Here is a 16687-nt window from a genome sequence, read left to right on the forward strand (position 1 = left end):
TCTGGCGGCCACGTTTGGAAAATGCGGCGGTGACGTCACAGTCCACCACGGCGATGGCATCATCGTTCAGCGACACGCACACGACAAGCCAAAATATAGCACGGAGCACCCGCGACCGGCTTTATTTTGGTCATTCATCCAGTCATTGTCGAATACAAATCTCACCCCACGCGTCTCATGACATTAATGACCCCCGGCTCGCAATATATTTAATCCTTTCTAATTTATATAATTATCTGTTGTGTATGACTGTTTAATGGTTGTAAGAATAGTAAACAATCGACATGAGAGCGAGTCTCTTTCGATAGACTTGATATTTTTGAGTCGACTGTAACTAACGTAACGCTATATAAATCTTGTCTTACAAATTGGAATATGTGTTTTGAATGTGTACAGTGTACCGAATTCTTTTTACATTTTTACTCATCATTAACAATTCGTATTTTGTAATTTGTAACGCTTCAGGCTAAATTTTCTGGTCGAACTTTAGTTTCTAGATAATTTTTATTTTATTGACATACAATAAAAACGATTCAACTATTCGTTTATGATAATTAAAATCTAATTATTTTGTATCTATCTGGGTCTTTGATATTGAGTGGAACTTTTAAGTGTAATTTTTTGATAAAACTTTGTCTCTCCTACTTTGAGCTAGGTGCTCCTATAATATAATCTATTGAAATTAGGGCAGATTAGGGCACAGGAGACTGATTAATATTTTTAATAGATTTAAAAATAATAATCATCATCATCATTTCAGCCATGTGAGGTCCACTGCTGGACATAGGCCTCCCTCATCGACTTCCAAGCGCTACGGTCGGAAGCGGCCTGCATCCACTGTGAACCCGCGGACTTGATTAAATCGTCCGTCCATCTCGTTGGTGTACGTCCAACGCTGCGCTTTCCGATCCGTGGTCTCCATTCGAGAACTTTTCGGCCCCAACGGCCCTATGTTCCCGGTGCTTCATGGCCTGCCCACTGCCACTTCAAAGAGATAATCCTTTTAAATATGTTCGTGACTCTCGTTCTTCTACTAAAAAATAATGTATTCCACATATTCCAGTTTTGAGGATTGCAAGTGAATTTCTTGTATTATGTAAACGAATTGTACTTGTGTTTGTTTACTTACTTTATGTAAAACAATACTATGTATTAAACGTTAAAGCATACCTGTTATCAGTGTCTAGTCAACAATACTGACTCCTACCAAGTTAGATGGAATATATTTTTTCAGCGTTGCTATTCGCGTTCCGTTTTGAGTATGAGCGATAATAGAGCTCGAACGTGATTCGTGAAATATCGTGGTACAAGTGTAGGGTCGGGCGAACGCTATCGTTCGTCAGTCATCAGTACTGCGCTACCGTCGCCGCAGCGTGGTGCTGTCCGCATATTAAAACGATCGTTAATTGAACCGTTCCAGGTTATTTACAGTTCGGTTGTGTACATTACAATCATGTCGTAACCAGTGGAAGCTTCCCCATTGATCCGTTAACGGTTGAACCGTACTCTTGAACTGTCCGCGGTGAACATGGCCCCCCATACATTGAACGTTATCGAGCATCCTAAAGGGATGCGTAAATCGTGAAATCGTGTCGTGCTATGTATTTACAATATAATGTCATTTTACGATTATATTAATGATGTTTGTGCTGTTTTAGGTAATACAATATGTACTGTGTGAATACATAACATACATGTTAATATAATAAACGCTATGTATATGTATATTTGCTTTTTATATTTATATATGTATATGTCATCCATATATTCGTATTATAAGATTTGAGAGAATAAATTATATTTTATATAATTAATAGTCAAATGTCATCGAGATATTTAGCATCCGCGTGTTTCGGACGTAGTTATTTCTACGTTTAATAAGATTTTTATTTTTAACTTGCTTGTTGCCTGGCAACTGTAGTAAACAAGTTACGAAACGAGAGAAATAGGTATGAAGAATTGAGTTTATTTTTCTCCACCGAGTAAATTATTTTAAATGATTCATATATATATGAGTGCTATTTTAGAAAAGGTTAAAGGTAAATTTTTTTTTAAACTAAAATACGATTTCTTCGAAGGTTGCTAACTTTAATTGTCTTGTCTGTCTTTGTTCGATTATATTTAGAAGTAAACTTCACGTATGTTGTATAAATTTTAGCTGGGCATTAAATATTTGAATTGTTATTAGTTTGTACAAATCGATAAGTTAAATTGATTTTTTTAAATATCACATCCTTTACTGCATTACATTTATTATATATATTATTCTCGCTACTAAAAGGACTACATTATAAAATAGTACCTATCTCGTTTTATAAGCAAATTTTAAAAGTGTTAAATTTACAAATGAATCCTACACAATACAGTTTTGCAAGAAAAGTAAAATAAAAACCAAATGACCTTCAACATTGTGAAATGATTGATTAAAATATAATCGCGTATATGTTAGCCGCTTGGATATGTCACTAATTCCTTTGACACTTGAAGAATAAGGTTGGTTTTACACTGTCGTGAATGAGTTCGTTCTATTTTAACGAAAAAAAAAAACGTGTTGTGACCTAACATATTTTTGGAATATAAATCTAAAATTGACACAACAAAACGAACTCATTGTTCTCTGTTATAAAGACCTGTGTCGTCACCCAGTGTGTATGATGGCTTAGTATGATTTGTTGAATAGAGGCAGGATGTAACAAGCGTCAGTAACAGCTTTGTCGGGATGTCTTGGACCAATTCCATTGATGAGAGCACAATCAATATCAGACGGTTGACCTTTTTCTATTGTAAGCTAAGATATATCTTCATATATTTCAATCATATATATCCGGGTTTGTTTTGTTGAACTGTATTGTTGAACCAGTTGTAACAGCTTGGTGAGCGGTTTCCGTACGACCGTCGGTGGTAACACTGAGAACGGTACCGTTAGGATAGCTGTTGTTGCTTCGATCCTGTTGTTACGATATAAGTATTCAGTTTCATTAAAATATTTTTTTAATACTTTTTATTATTTATAAAGCATAATTTACCAGCCAATGTTTTTAATATTATAAAATTATTTACAATTCTATATTAGATATTTAAAATATCGTTCTCGTTCATGACATTTGTATTAAATGTTCGCTGAAAATTATTGTCTATTGCCATAGTTATATACCTTTAATTGACTTGTAATTTTTTTATAAAATTCCAGTTTCTAAAAAGACATAATTTTCTATTTTATATATGTCATAGTCGTTGTATAGTGCTCTAAACAGTGACATTCTACTTGATTCGTCTAAACTCTAAAAGAATGTATTGTTTTAAAAATCGCCAAGAAATAATTTGAAAAAATGGTTATATATAAATATATTTCGCATTTTGTGTTTTTAAAAGTAACTAATTTAATTATATCTTCAACATTCCTAATTTCGAAATTTATATAATGAGTTTAGAACGGCGACACATTTACTTATATGGTTTCTATTCGTATGTAGGACCCTCCGCCCACGTCGACTAGCGGCCAGCGACACCACAACACATCCGTCCCGCTGTGATTGATAAAGTAATTTAAAATATTGTCGTGGGAAATGTAATATATATTCTTATATTTGATTTTAAAAACAAACTTTACAGTACCGTCGCTATATGATAGCGATCTGTGAAGCGTTCATAAATTAAATCAAAGCCGTTTGTTTTATAACGTGATAGGTTATTTGAATTAAACGATGATAAAATGGCAACTGAATTTACGGTTTGTGAATAGGTCATGTACTGAACATTAAACCGGCTCTCATAATACTGAACAGAAACCAATTAGACCAATTACCGGTTAACTGACATGAAATCGAGTAACAGGTAGAAATAATTACAGATGTTTTGTGGGCGATATTCAGCCTTGATCTCTCAGTACAGGTTTCAACGCCACGTTATTGTAACGACACGGTACTAGACTAACAATTACCAGCTAGTTACTTTATATACATGGTGTTTAATATTGTTTAGTTAATTCTATGTTATAATTACTACGTAATTCACACCTTATATCACACGTTTTATGTTTGTCTTTATAAAGTTATTGTTGGATGACAAATGTTCTAATAAATTGCATTAGCAGTCCCAGGACATAATGTGACTTCAACGATGTTGAGTTGTCTCAGTAAATAGACGTGGGCGGTGATGAATTGTTCTGTTGCACTTTTGTACGTACATCCTATGTTATATTGAGGCAACAATTTCATTTCCAAACTCATACTTTTATAAGTTACATATTAAAAATATAGAAACAAAGTTTCTCTATAATACTAAAGACTATAGAGGAATGACTTGCTTGTAAAATCGATTTTCATAGATCGTTGATTTCATAGTATTAAATAGGTAATGTGAAGTCGCGCGAGCATGAAACCTATTGAGTGGTGGGAGGCAGCCTGTGATGTTAGATCGGCTTGGATGCTGATGTCAGCTCGCCTACAACCCGCCCCCACCACGACCACTGACCGCGAAGCCTTCCGCAAATCTAAATATTCTAATCTTAAACCAGACTTGCTGGATAGTTTGTAATCTGGTTACGCAATATAACAACAACTCAGCGAAGTTTCTTGTTACTATAAAATGCTGTATATATACAGAAACATTGTTAGATGTTTCTAATTGATAGTTTAGATTTAAGTAAACTTCAAAACAAAATAATAATCTTATTAAATCGCAGCAATATGTTAAGAAGTGCTCGTTTCAATTAATTTTATGTATATCCGTAATGCCATTATTAACAACCATAACATATTTAATGACAACCGCGAACAAAAATGCGTTCAATTAATTGTGTATTCGTCATTTAATACAGTTATTTTGATCTTCTCATGCCGATTGTGATTGTTATAGATGTCATGCTTCTGAAATCATCTCTTTATTAGTTTTCTCTTTTAACTATAGGCGGAAAACGATATTAAGATGAACGTTGCTGGATTACTTCACATAATAAGATATACGTCAATATCTATGAGATATTTATGAGAAGATAATTATTGACTGTAAAGTGTAGTGAAATATAACAATGGATTCGAACATACAATAAGTGTAGTGTTATAAAATAGTGTAAGCAGAAATGGAGGGTGCCATATTGAGCACCCCAAGTAGCAGCAGATTTCGCGCTCATTTGAAGAATGCGGCGACGGCTCTGTGCGCGAGGACGCTGCCTAAGACTCGATGCAGCGAACAGTCGGCTAGTTCAGCTCGGCATCACACGTATCCAAGGACTACTCCTCCCAAGAGAGCTGCTATACCGTGCAGGATGGAACCACTCATGTGTGAACTGCCAACATTACAGACAGAAGCCATCCATCGTGTCACACCAGCGACGAGCAAACCCAATGGGGTTAAATTGAAGGGAACGTTCGCTAGGTGAGTTTATGATAAAATAAAAAAAATAAGTTTTCTTTATCCTTTCATCATGTATTTTCACTGACGAACTAAATTCGTAGTTTGTAAGATGAATATTCATGAAATTCTTGATAAATTTTTTAAAATACATTTAAGAGACATTTAGAAGCTACCATTTTAATACGTACTACTTGTAAATACCATTTATTTCTTTCGGCGTGGGTAAAACAGTTGCAAAATACGTACATTTATTCAAAATGTTTAGTACGTCTTGCTTTGTATGAACAAGTAGGTAATATTCTAAGAATATATTTTTTATTTTATATTTCTATGTTGTTAAGAATATTATATAAGTTTATGTGGACGTATGTCGTAACACTTCTTTATTACACAGTGGTATTAAAAATAAATATGATCAAATAACCGAGGCTTTGTGACAGAGCAATGTAATCTTAATCGCAATCAGATAGTATCTCTTTTAAAATTACATTTTATCGTTTGTAGATATAATTACATACTTATAAAACTGAATGTTATTTATTTAGTGTATATAAATATGTTATATACTATAAGGAACTTAATTTTTTTTAAAAGAAGTATTTATCAAATAGTATTTTTTAATTGATTCTTTGTTTATAATCTGTTTAATGTTTATGCAAGAAGTGACGAAGAAAAAGTTACGGTCATTGAGAGATTTTAAACATTTCGATTATTTTACATACAAGAGAATGGATATCTAAGTACCTTTGTTTGTTTCAGTAGATTTGGTAATTTTATATTAAATCATTTGTAATTTAAATCAATATCATTTCATATTTAAGTATGTAACGCCGTTCTTAGATTTAATTTTGATTATTAATGGGATTTTTTTGGATAATTTTGTCGTTTTATTATAAGTACTAAAACATTAAAACTATACAATTAAGAACCAGTAGGAATTTGGGCACCTAAATTGTTTTGGGGTAATCACAAAATAAGTGCTGTTTTGTGAAAATATTTTAAAGAGACTTTTTTAAACTGTACTCTTATTTTCAAATGGCTTTAATTCATTCTACGATAGTCTCTTACTTTCTTAACAAACCAAAGATAAATAGTTAAATTTTAATACTTCTTTTTTTATATCGAAACAAACGCCGTAATCAAATCAGTCATTAATTGCTGGCATGCTTAAAAAAATATGAATGCCTCTATAGATTGCGGTCGGGTCAACAAATGGACATGACATCATGTTCGCTTGTTTACACCGCGGCACCGCAGGGCGGAGGTGATGTCGCAAACTACGTAGAGCTCATAAAATATTTGCGCATTCAAATTCATATATGACAAATTTCAATTATAATAATCGTATAAATAATAAAAAAAAATTATAACAATTAGATTGTACACACACAGACACACACACTCACACATATATATATATATATATTATTTCCAGATGGCTGCTAAGTCATCAACGATTTTTCAAATGTTAGAACTTGTTATTGCGTCATCTTTAATACTTGATAGAACTGAAAGTCATTAACACTATATGTAATTCTAATCGCTCTAGTAGGTGACTTGTATCACCTTTAAATGACGTCATATACAAAAGCTTTGCACTTAGTCACGACCTCTTGGCTCCGGATTGACATCGTGTGTATTTGCCTTATATACCTATTCGGGGGAGTTATGTGTAAGTCCTCACTTTTGTCACACATACCATTAAGTAAAGTTAATATAATTTTGTACAGACGCCTTTAATTAATTGAGAAATGTTTCAACAATAATGTGCAAATAGAAATACGAACCTGATTATATGTAAAGCATTTACAGGCGTGTTAAATTTATTATTTATTATTGCACAAACACTAATACAGACTATATTCGAAAACATTATTTGTATTTATTTACACGGAAAATAAAATATTTTTTTAATTTTAGTACCTTAACAACGTCATAGGCAATGTCGTTAATTTTATTTATATATATAACTTTAGGACATTCTGCGTTTATTTGATTGGCTAACTAAGGAAATCTATGTTTCCTTTGTTATCATCTCAAACCATTAATTGAAATTATCTCCTGATTACAATAGGGAAATGTTTGAATTCTCAAACTTCATTGCAATAGTTAGTCATTGTAAACAAAATTGTTAAAAATAATATGATTCATGTACAAGGAAGTAAAATCCGATCACACTCTTATTTATCGATGATAAAAATGAAACGTTAATTAAATATATTTTTAGATACTGAATAATATTTGGGAAGGGAATGCTTAACGGTGCGTGACCAGTTTGTGAGATATAATAATATTTATAATAAAATGAGATATAACAAAAATTTTAGTGAACAGCTTGTTGATATTGAATCCTAATTTATTGTAATTTAATATCTCAAGCATTTTCGTATCGTTTCGTTTGGTTTAGCCTTTTTTTTTTGTTATCGGACCTACCTACGTAGAATTTTTAAAAATCGAACTTAATTGTACGCGAATGTAGTAAATGCACTGGCTAGTGTATTTATAATGAGCGTGTTGTGTGCGAGAGAGACGGTTATATACTGTCTCTCTCGCACACCATGATGTCATGGTATATTTTTAAGACGCTCGCCGGCCTGGGTCATACAAGTTTTTAGCATTTAGTATGGACATCTTGACCATCGTTGGTATTGGTTTTTTAGATGGCTCTAATTAGGGTGGGAACCAATTCTGGAATCTAGAATATTATTAAAAAGGACGTGTCGTTAATAAAAATGTTTATTTTGTTAGTAAACAATGATTTCGTTTTAATATTGAGAATGAATTGAGTATCATTATTCCTTTAGTTTTTATGAAAGTGTTAAAATTACGTGCGACATTAACACACGCCTTTGAACTGTAGTTTTATGATATCATATGTATATATATTTTTTTGTATATAAATATTCATGCATTACATCATCGTTGTAACATTTATTCTAAATACATTTCATTATAATAATAATAAACTTTGAAAAATTAATAATATCAAATTTATTTTTATTTATTACTAAATTGAAGGATTATGAACCTTTACTTTTTTTTAAATATAATCCTTATTAAACCTTTGTGATCCTCGGCTTTTAAGTCTAACAATAAACAAATTGTGTATTTGGCATTATGTTAAAAAGGCTGTGTGGTCAAAGCTCAAAACCCTAGCCAACTTTCATCCATCAAGCTATCGAATTGAAAAAAAAAACCATTTTGGAGAAAAAATAAAAAATATATAAGAAATTATAAATTATTTTCTTTAAAACTATTACATGTTTTTAATATTGGCCTCATAGTTTTATTAGATGTACTGATAAGGGACACGAACCGTCTGTCTTATGTACTCTGATTGAATTACTACCAAACTGACCTCATCACTCATTTTTACGTTGTTTAATAACCAACGGTCTATTTTCTTTGCTCTGTCTCTTTGAAGTTATATAACTATTTGGAAATATTTAACATTAAAATTAAAACCAAAGATTTTGTTAATATATATATTTTATCATATTAACAAATGCTCTAACGACATATTCCTTCCAGCTGTTAATAAATGATATATAAAATAATTTAATCACTAATCTTATCTAATGTCTGAATTTTTTTATCATTAAATTCACCGTCGCATTGTCGTTAATCAATTATCTTATTGTGTATTATTTTTGCAATGTAAATATATTGACAAAATTTAACTACAGACAAATAGTATTATAGTAGCGTGATTATTTGGCTTTTTGTTCACCTACTTCATCGTATTGAATTCGTTCGTTCGTTTCGTTCGTGCGATGTTCGGAATCGTTCTAATGTTAAAGATAATTTTGACGCTGTAAGTACTAAGTATATTCAAATATCTTTTAAATCGCAGAGTTCATGATATGATTGTCAAAAGTAGATACGGAACCAATGTCTTTATATGGATGAGAATAACAAATACAGATGTTATCGGTCAGGTCAGGATCACGCCCCAGCGACCGTTCCGACCATCACGTCATCCATCAATCGAATACTCTAAGATTTTATTATAAACAGTTAGTTACTCCTTGATACTTGATACAATTGAACTGTTTTTATAACAATATTGTAATGTATGCATTCAAGTTTTTCACTATAGTCATGTGCTGTGAATTGTCATCCGCTTTTCTTTTCCCTATCATCACTAAATGCGACTGTGATCTCCTGGCTTCGTTTAACGAATGTTCTTCGTAAGTTATATTTATGTCCGGAGTTTTTTGTGCATTTCATTAAGGTCGAATTATATTTTTCATCTGCACTGGATGCTCGCCAGACCGGATATTTTACGGATGCAGTCATTATTTATAGATTTTATGCAAATTTAATGAGTGATGAATTAAATTGCAAACATTTTTTTATTAGATATTGAAAGTTATGATTTAAACAAGAAGCGTCCTTGTACGAAATGACTAAACAGATAGATGTTTTGTTATCGTAAATAATTGATTTAGGTAATATGAGGTTTCGTATCGACGTGGCTTGACGGTTTTGTAATTCTTGATGATGATTGATTAAATAAATAATTTTAGCTCTCAAGTTTGTTGAGAGCTCAGTTTTTAATAGATCCAGTATGCTCAGCACCATTCGGTATTCACATTACCTACCTAGTACCTACGTAGCGTTTCTCGTTACTTATTCAGTTACCTACTTTCATATTATAATGTGTGAACATCTATGAATGGAGCTTATTGATAAATTACTGTTAGCGCTACGTACTGTGACAATAAAAACTGGGAGTAACCGTAACAATCTTGTATCTTATGCTTACTTTCACGTGGGATCGGTTAGTGTAACCGGAACCTTGGTATTCGTTGTTGTCTTTATACCACTTGGCGATCTAAACAAATTGTGTCCTATAAAAAGCAATAAGTATACATTTTATTGGTATAACAACAGTATTTAGGTAATAAAAATTAACAGTTGTCATTTATGGGTCTCCGACAGGATACGTGCTATATTTTTGCTTGTAAGGACCTGAATTATTAGTACAAAGTAATGCAAAATCAAGCGTAATATAGTGCTTAAAATATTTTGTTTAGAGACAGCTTGTTTCAGAGCCTGGGAAGCTATACGATGATAAATAGCTTCCCAGTAATTCGACCCCGTATTTCGCTCCCTTTAAGAAACTTGACCACGGGAATTTGTTTTGTCTACGAATAGTAAAGGTAGAAGGCCGTGCCCACGATGTTTAAAGTGTGGGACCGAGAGCTTGGAAATGGACTTGTTCACATCATAGTTAGTTTAGATCGTTCGATGAGGAGTGAAGTGCCATATAATATAAGTCAGATCAGTGGACAGATGTAAAGGATTTTATATGATAAGATGGCTAAATATAATGTGTATGGCCGCGTTTTTGGAAGGTCAGTTAATGGTTAAAGGCACGTTTTAATTTGAATAAATTTAGCTCCAAAGAAATACACACAAAACTATTTTGTTACGCTGTTGTTTAAGTTTATTATTTTGTTTTCTATGTGAAATTAGTTAGATATTAAGTGTGAATCTGTCTCGACAAATAACAATTTCTAACGTAATTCACAGTGCAAATCAAAGCAATCAACTGGAGGAATATCTTTAATTGGTCACGTGCATTGCAAATTGAGCTCTGCTTCAATACAAATAGAATATGTTTCCGTAGGGAGGTGGCGCACGCTTGGGAGTGCCGCATCGGCCCGCCCGACCATCCGGCGCCCGCCCACCGTGTGCAGAGCCTCTTCAACGATATCGAATTGTATCCAACTAAAACACAGGGTGAGTTACATTTATTATTTAATAGAGGTCAACTATGTTGGGTCTGATTCAGCATATATTGGTCTATATTAGTGTGTTGTAACACTAAAGACGAAGGATGCTATTCTAAAACGATTACCACAGTACGTATAAACCATACCTTAATATATAAATATTACTAACTTTACTATGAATTGTTTTGGGCTTATTAAATATTTTGCATCAACTGTTCAATTCAAACTGTCTATATTAAATAAAATCACCTGGCATTAATCAAATAGTTATAATTTTGTTTTTAATTAGCAACAAATGATCCCGGGTATTTGAAATGTCCACAGATAATCAATAGCTTATAGTTTATCGAGCGATGACGTCAGCGATAACGTAAAAAGTTATTATTAGAGTGTACTCTCCAATGTGAACACTATTCGGCGGCACACTTACGTACTTATTACAACGTGAGCAGACAGACTGGTCGCATTGGACACGAAACTACTTCGATTTTCATCACATGTGTAAAATATGAATGACGTCACAATAAACAATAATGAATCAGTACAACTTGGAATGTAATTGGAAATTAATATTTATATTGAAAAAAAATTTCGTTATTTCAGTTAATATAAATTGAAATTTTCCAAAATTGTTTGTTATATACGTTATTGTTGGTTAGTTTAACGCTTGGGAACTAAATGTTGATCTCTACGTACTATGCTTTGCAATCTCTTAATCTGGCAACTATTAAAATATAATTCTTAATCAATTAATCGGGTCTGTGGCTTTTTATAATTAAAGAAAATTCTTGAACATAATTTTATAGATTTAGTAATTCCATTCGCTGATTTAATCATAATAATATTTTTTTGTTGTTTGCTAGTTTGCAGCAGAGTTTTCTACTCGTATTGTTATGTAGTTGTTGTAGCGTAAAATGCCTTCGCGAATTTCAAGTTGTATAATCGTTTTTATTGATTACTTAATATTAGAAATATATATATCGACTTCTAAAAGTACATTTATATCTGATACATAAATGTGTTAAAACATACCCATGGAACTGTTTTCTTTAAAAATATATGTTTTCTATTTAATACCAATGTTAGTCTCTTGTATAAATAAGCTATTCATATCTTTCAAAAATATGTCATTTGATATTTAATAGATTTCCATGAAAAGATTTTACAATAAACAAAACAAACAAGAAAAACTACAAGTCTTTGGTTTCAGTGTCGGAAAATCGGTGAAGTGTTTGTTCGCGCGGACGTTTTTTTTTGTACTTTCGTTAGGTAATTGAAAAGGTTTCTTACGTTCAGATTTCACAAGGTTTTAGTGTAATAGAACTTATATATTTTGGTTAAACATATTTATACGTTAATTTGTTTTTATTTCCTTTGCTCTTTCCATAAAGTTACTACGGTCTTTGAAGGTTATGTGTTTACGACTATTCGAAATTATCTCAGAAAAGGATCGACTTAATGAATTATGATTTGACGTGAAATTTTGTCCTAAAAAAAATTCAATTAATGTTACACTTTATCATTAATTGTTTTGTAATATTTGAATAAGTCAAAAAGTGCAGATCTATTTAATGGTAAGTCTTGGATACATATACACATATAAAAAAAAATAAAATCAAACGGCCTAGTACATTTCTATATAATCCAAAACAATATATATAAAGCCTTAATACAATTTTGTATATTACTCCGAAATGTAAAATTGAATTATAAGTTAATACAAGAAACCTTTTAAGATCATCCCAAACAGTAAAATTGATTGGTTTTGAAAAAGTTGTTGTTTGTGGGTGAGTAATTCTCGGAACAGTATATTTTAAAACAATTATGAATTTTAATATATATTGGACATTATACTATTTGTATAGTTACGTGAAACTTGCTGGCGGTTACGAGTATATGTTAGTGATGGGAACTGTATTGTTATCGATAATTGCGAATGTTATCGATCAGCTTGCATTTAACTGATAATGTCCGAACTCATCAGGTGTTCAAGCATTAACCATTTTTATTAAAATGAACGATGATTTCATAGTTTATTTATTGTAAAAATTATAAAAAAAAAATTAACCAACCCCGACATTAAGCCATCAAAATATTTAAGATCATAATCAGTCACAATTTAAAATATCATAGCTTATACCAAAGGTCATTGTTATATCAAAGAAAGTTAATGATTTATTCAAACGATAAAACTGACTAAATATACACTAGTCTTTACAACAGTTACTTCAATACTTTCCATGATGAACGTTCCACAGACAATCATCTTAATTAGTGACGATTCTATCATGTTAGTTTATAAGTAGATTATTAGAAGACAATTTCAAATGTTCGGTTACTCATCATTCCAGTTCCTTCTATGTCTAATAATAATTACAAATTAAAAACGCAGACGATGCCGCGATATCAGATAAAGAATACGAGTCACAGCTGAATCAGCGTGTCGTGGTTTCTAATGTTTGAACGAATTTTTTTAACCTTTTTTTGCAATTTAAATTTCACCCTTATCATGTTTTGGTACCTGAAACTTTATACTCCATTAAAAAGTTAAACATTTTGTCATTGTTAATCTAATTACATGCAAATACATGTGATGGCGTAGAAATTAAATCTATATTCATTGTAAGTGTTTTAATTGATTAAGCATACACGTACTAATAATTAAAAATTACATTACAAAGCCATTACTAACACATATATATGTATGTATATAATTGATTTTCTATTGGAATTGTTTGCGATGTTTTATGAAATTGTGCGTTTTCTTGTGTTAATTGTTTTCATGTAATATAAATTTATATATAACATATACGTACATTGTAAAACGTTTAAGTTTTTGTTTACTTTAACTAAACATTGTAATAAATGTATATTTTAATAAAATACAAATATGTATGTACATTTCAACGTTTTTGTATATTTTGTGTTATCAGAAGTATTAAATTTAATCGGACGAATTAAAAGAAAATTAACCTTTATCTGATCCATAAAATAAATTGTTAATATTGAACACAATATTGTATTTAGTAAAATAGTAAGCAAAATTTTTATTTTTGAACGTTACCCACAGTTTATGTTGTTGATTTTTTTTTAATATCGCATACAAAGTTTTTTACACTATATTATTATTCTAACTTTGAATCTGGAAATAAGAAGAATGAGTTTCTATATGTATAATATCACAAAACTGTTTCATACAATATATTAAGCTAATATAAATACAGCTAAGTCATTAATCTCTCGATGTTCTTCAACCAAACTCAAAGAAGCTAGTTACAATACCTGGAATCGTTTCTTAGTATATTTTAACAGAACCGCGTGGTTAATTCATAGAACTAGTAAATGATTCAATGCTTAATATAATGGGTTTCTTAAAAGAAGTCTCACAGAAGACTTCTTTGATGGTTGATTTGATATATTAGAAAAAAATATGTATTGATGAGTGAGAAAAAGAGACTGCCTTCCTCAACTTCTATCGAGCGGATAACTTCGTTAAATTAAAATCCTTGTGGCATTTCAACGTATTGCACACAAAAAATTTAAATCTTCATATGTAAAAGGTGCGGCAAATTTTAATATTTTTAGCGTCCAATAAAAAACCGAACAAAACCATGCAACGTCACAGTGGGACAATTTTTTTTTAAATCCCTGACACTGCAACACTTTAACCCTCCAACGAATAAAAATTAATTTACAATTGAATTGTATAATAACAAAGTATTTGTATTGAATTTTCAAAACATGTGTTTAAATAATATTATGTAAAGAAGCGAAATTTAATAGAAACTTATGTAGTACAGGCCAGGCATTACCAATAATGGTTACATATAAAAACTAGTCTATTATGTTCATTTCAATAATGATATCACCTTTAACGAGGTCGTATAGCCCTTAGCGAGAAAAAACCTTCAAGAATAATAAATATCGACCGTTATCTCTAATTATCTATTACGAGTCATAGTATTCTAGTCATTTGTAGGACAGAACTATTAAAGATATCGATTAACGAACGCAACGTACAACTGTTACAAGAAGGCAAATAAGTGAGCTGTTATATTTTTATAGTGACTAAGATACCTACCAGGAAGATTAAATACATCAATCACTCATACAGTAATCATGACAGTCGAGAAGATTCCGCCTCCGTGGCCCGTTTGATGGGCTCTATATCAACATTTAATTAATTAATGCGTTTTTATATAACGATATCTTTAAATATATATACAAACTTTTTACGATCTTTATCAGTAATGCCACAATAAAATAAACTGACATCTACGATACTTCCATGTGATTTGATTGCATCGTCCAACGATACGCTTGTCGTTTAAAACAATTTACGGGTTCGCAGTGTCAGGTTATGCTCTATGGTAATTTTATGAATCATAAATTTAAACCGCTCCCTATACTACAATAGTTTTTACGACATATGTGACTGGTTTTGTATATTTGTTTAAATTTTATTTTTGTTTCACAGCAATAACCAAAAAAAGATGTATAGTGCTGAACAATTTTATTTATAATTACGATAATATCTGACGATTTTATTAATAACTTATTATTAATATTTTTAATTCTATACCATTATATTTATACCTTACAAGATATGGCCCATTGAACCTGTATTCATATAGAGATTTATTCAAAATATAGCAATACATAAATTAAGAATGTATACCAGGAACTAAAAAAACAACATGAATGAATCAGACTATATTATATCTTATCTCGTAGTAGATTAATATATAATAAACAGAGCTATTTACCTATTAGTTGTAATTCTTTTGAGTCCTCGTGAAACTGTTATGTTTACGCGCGTTCGCGCCAAGAACCAGGTGTATCTCCATATGATCTCATCTATTGCTCACCGAAATGATGCCTACTTGTTCATAAGTGGAACGACCGTAAGTGGTGAGCTGTCATCATTACCCTTCAATGCATGAACATGTACAGAACTTTGTCCTTTTTTTTTCATCTGTTTTATTTGAGTGCCAATTACAATTATATTGTCGCATATTTCTTTTCAGCTTAGAACCAGCGAAAACATTTTTTTTTTAATTTTTTAAAATGCTGATCAATATGTAACAACTTTGTAATTGGAATATACGATTGTTTTTTTCTTGATAAGATTTTAATGCTTAGTTTACTACAACATAAATCTTCGTGTATCAAAAATTATATTTAGAATTATTTTCTTTTATGTAGTTTAGTGGTAATGTTTGTGCTGTTGCTAATAAACTGTCACTGATAAAGTTGTTTATTTTTATATAACAGGAAATAATAGATCACATTACTGAGAATAAATGTCAAAGGGGCAACTTCCGTTGGTTTGATAATTATTATTTTTTAACTTTTACAACTATAATATTGTTTTCAAATAAGTTGTACATTTTATTATATTTTTAAAATGTCCTCAACATTATTAATATATATTAAATTCCGTATGTAACCATGCTTATTGTGGCATATATAAGAATAATAGAAGAAAATTATATTCTCTCTATTTATTTATTTATAATACATAAAAATACTAAATATGTATACCAAATAAGAAACACGAGAGATAAGAATCGATATGCTTTCAGATTTGC

General features: G+C 30.9%; 1 protein-coding gene across 5 annotated transcripts in view; it reads left to right on the plus strand.

Moving 5' to 3' along the window:
- LOC116767135 (uncharacterized) overlaps positions 1-16687 on the plus strand; it is a 36941-nt gene that overhangs the window by 4532 nt on the left and 15722 nt on the right. Inside the window, exons 1-3 of one of the 5 annotated variants that reach the window (XM_032657335.2) lie at positions 1067-1658; positions 4890-5376; positions 10991-11103. In XM_032657335.2, coding sequence (XP_032513226.2) covers positions 5081-5376; positions 10991-11103 — 409 coding nt within the window. In that variant the 5' untranslated portion in view covers positions 1067-1658; positions 4890-5080. Of the gene's footprint in view, positions 1-1066; positions 1659-4889; positions 5377-9400; positions 9546-10990; positions 11104-16687 lie in introns of those variants that run through there. The other 4 variants (XM_032657325.2, XM_061526842.1, XM_032657348.2 and 1 more) reach the window with 4 other exon arrangements.

The sequence above is a fragment of the Danaus plexippus genome (genome assembly GCF_018135715.1).
Source record: "Danaus plexippus chromosome 3 unlocalized genomic scaffold, MEX_DaPlex mxdp_30, whole genome shotgun sequence".
NCBI classification, from domain to species: Eukaryota; Metazoa; Arthropoda; class Insecta; order Lepidoptera; family Nymphalidae; genus Danaus; species Danaus plexippus.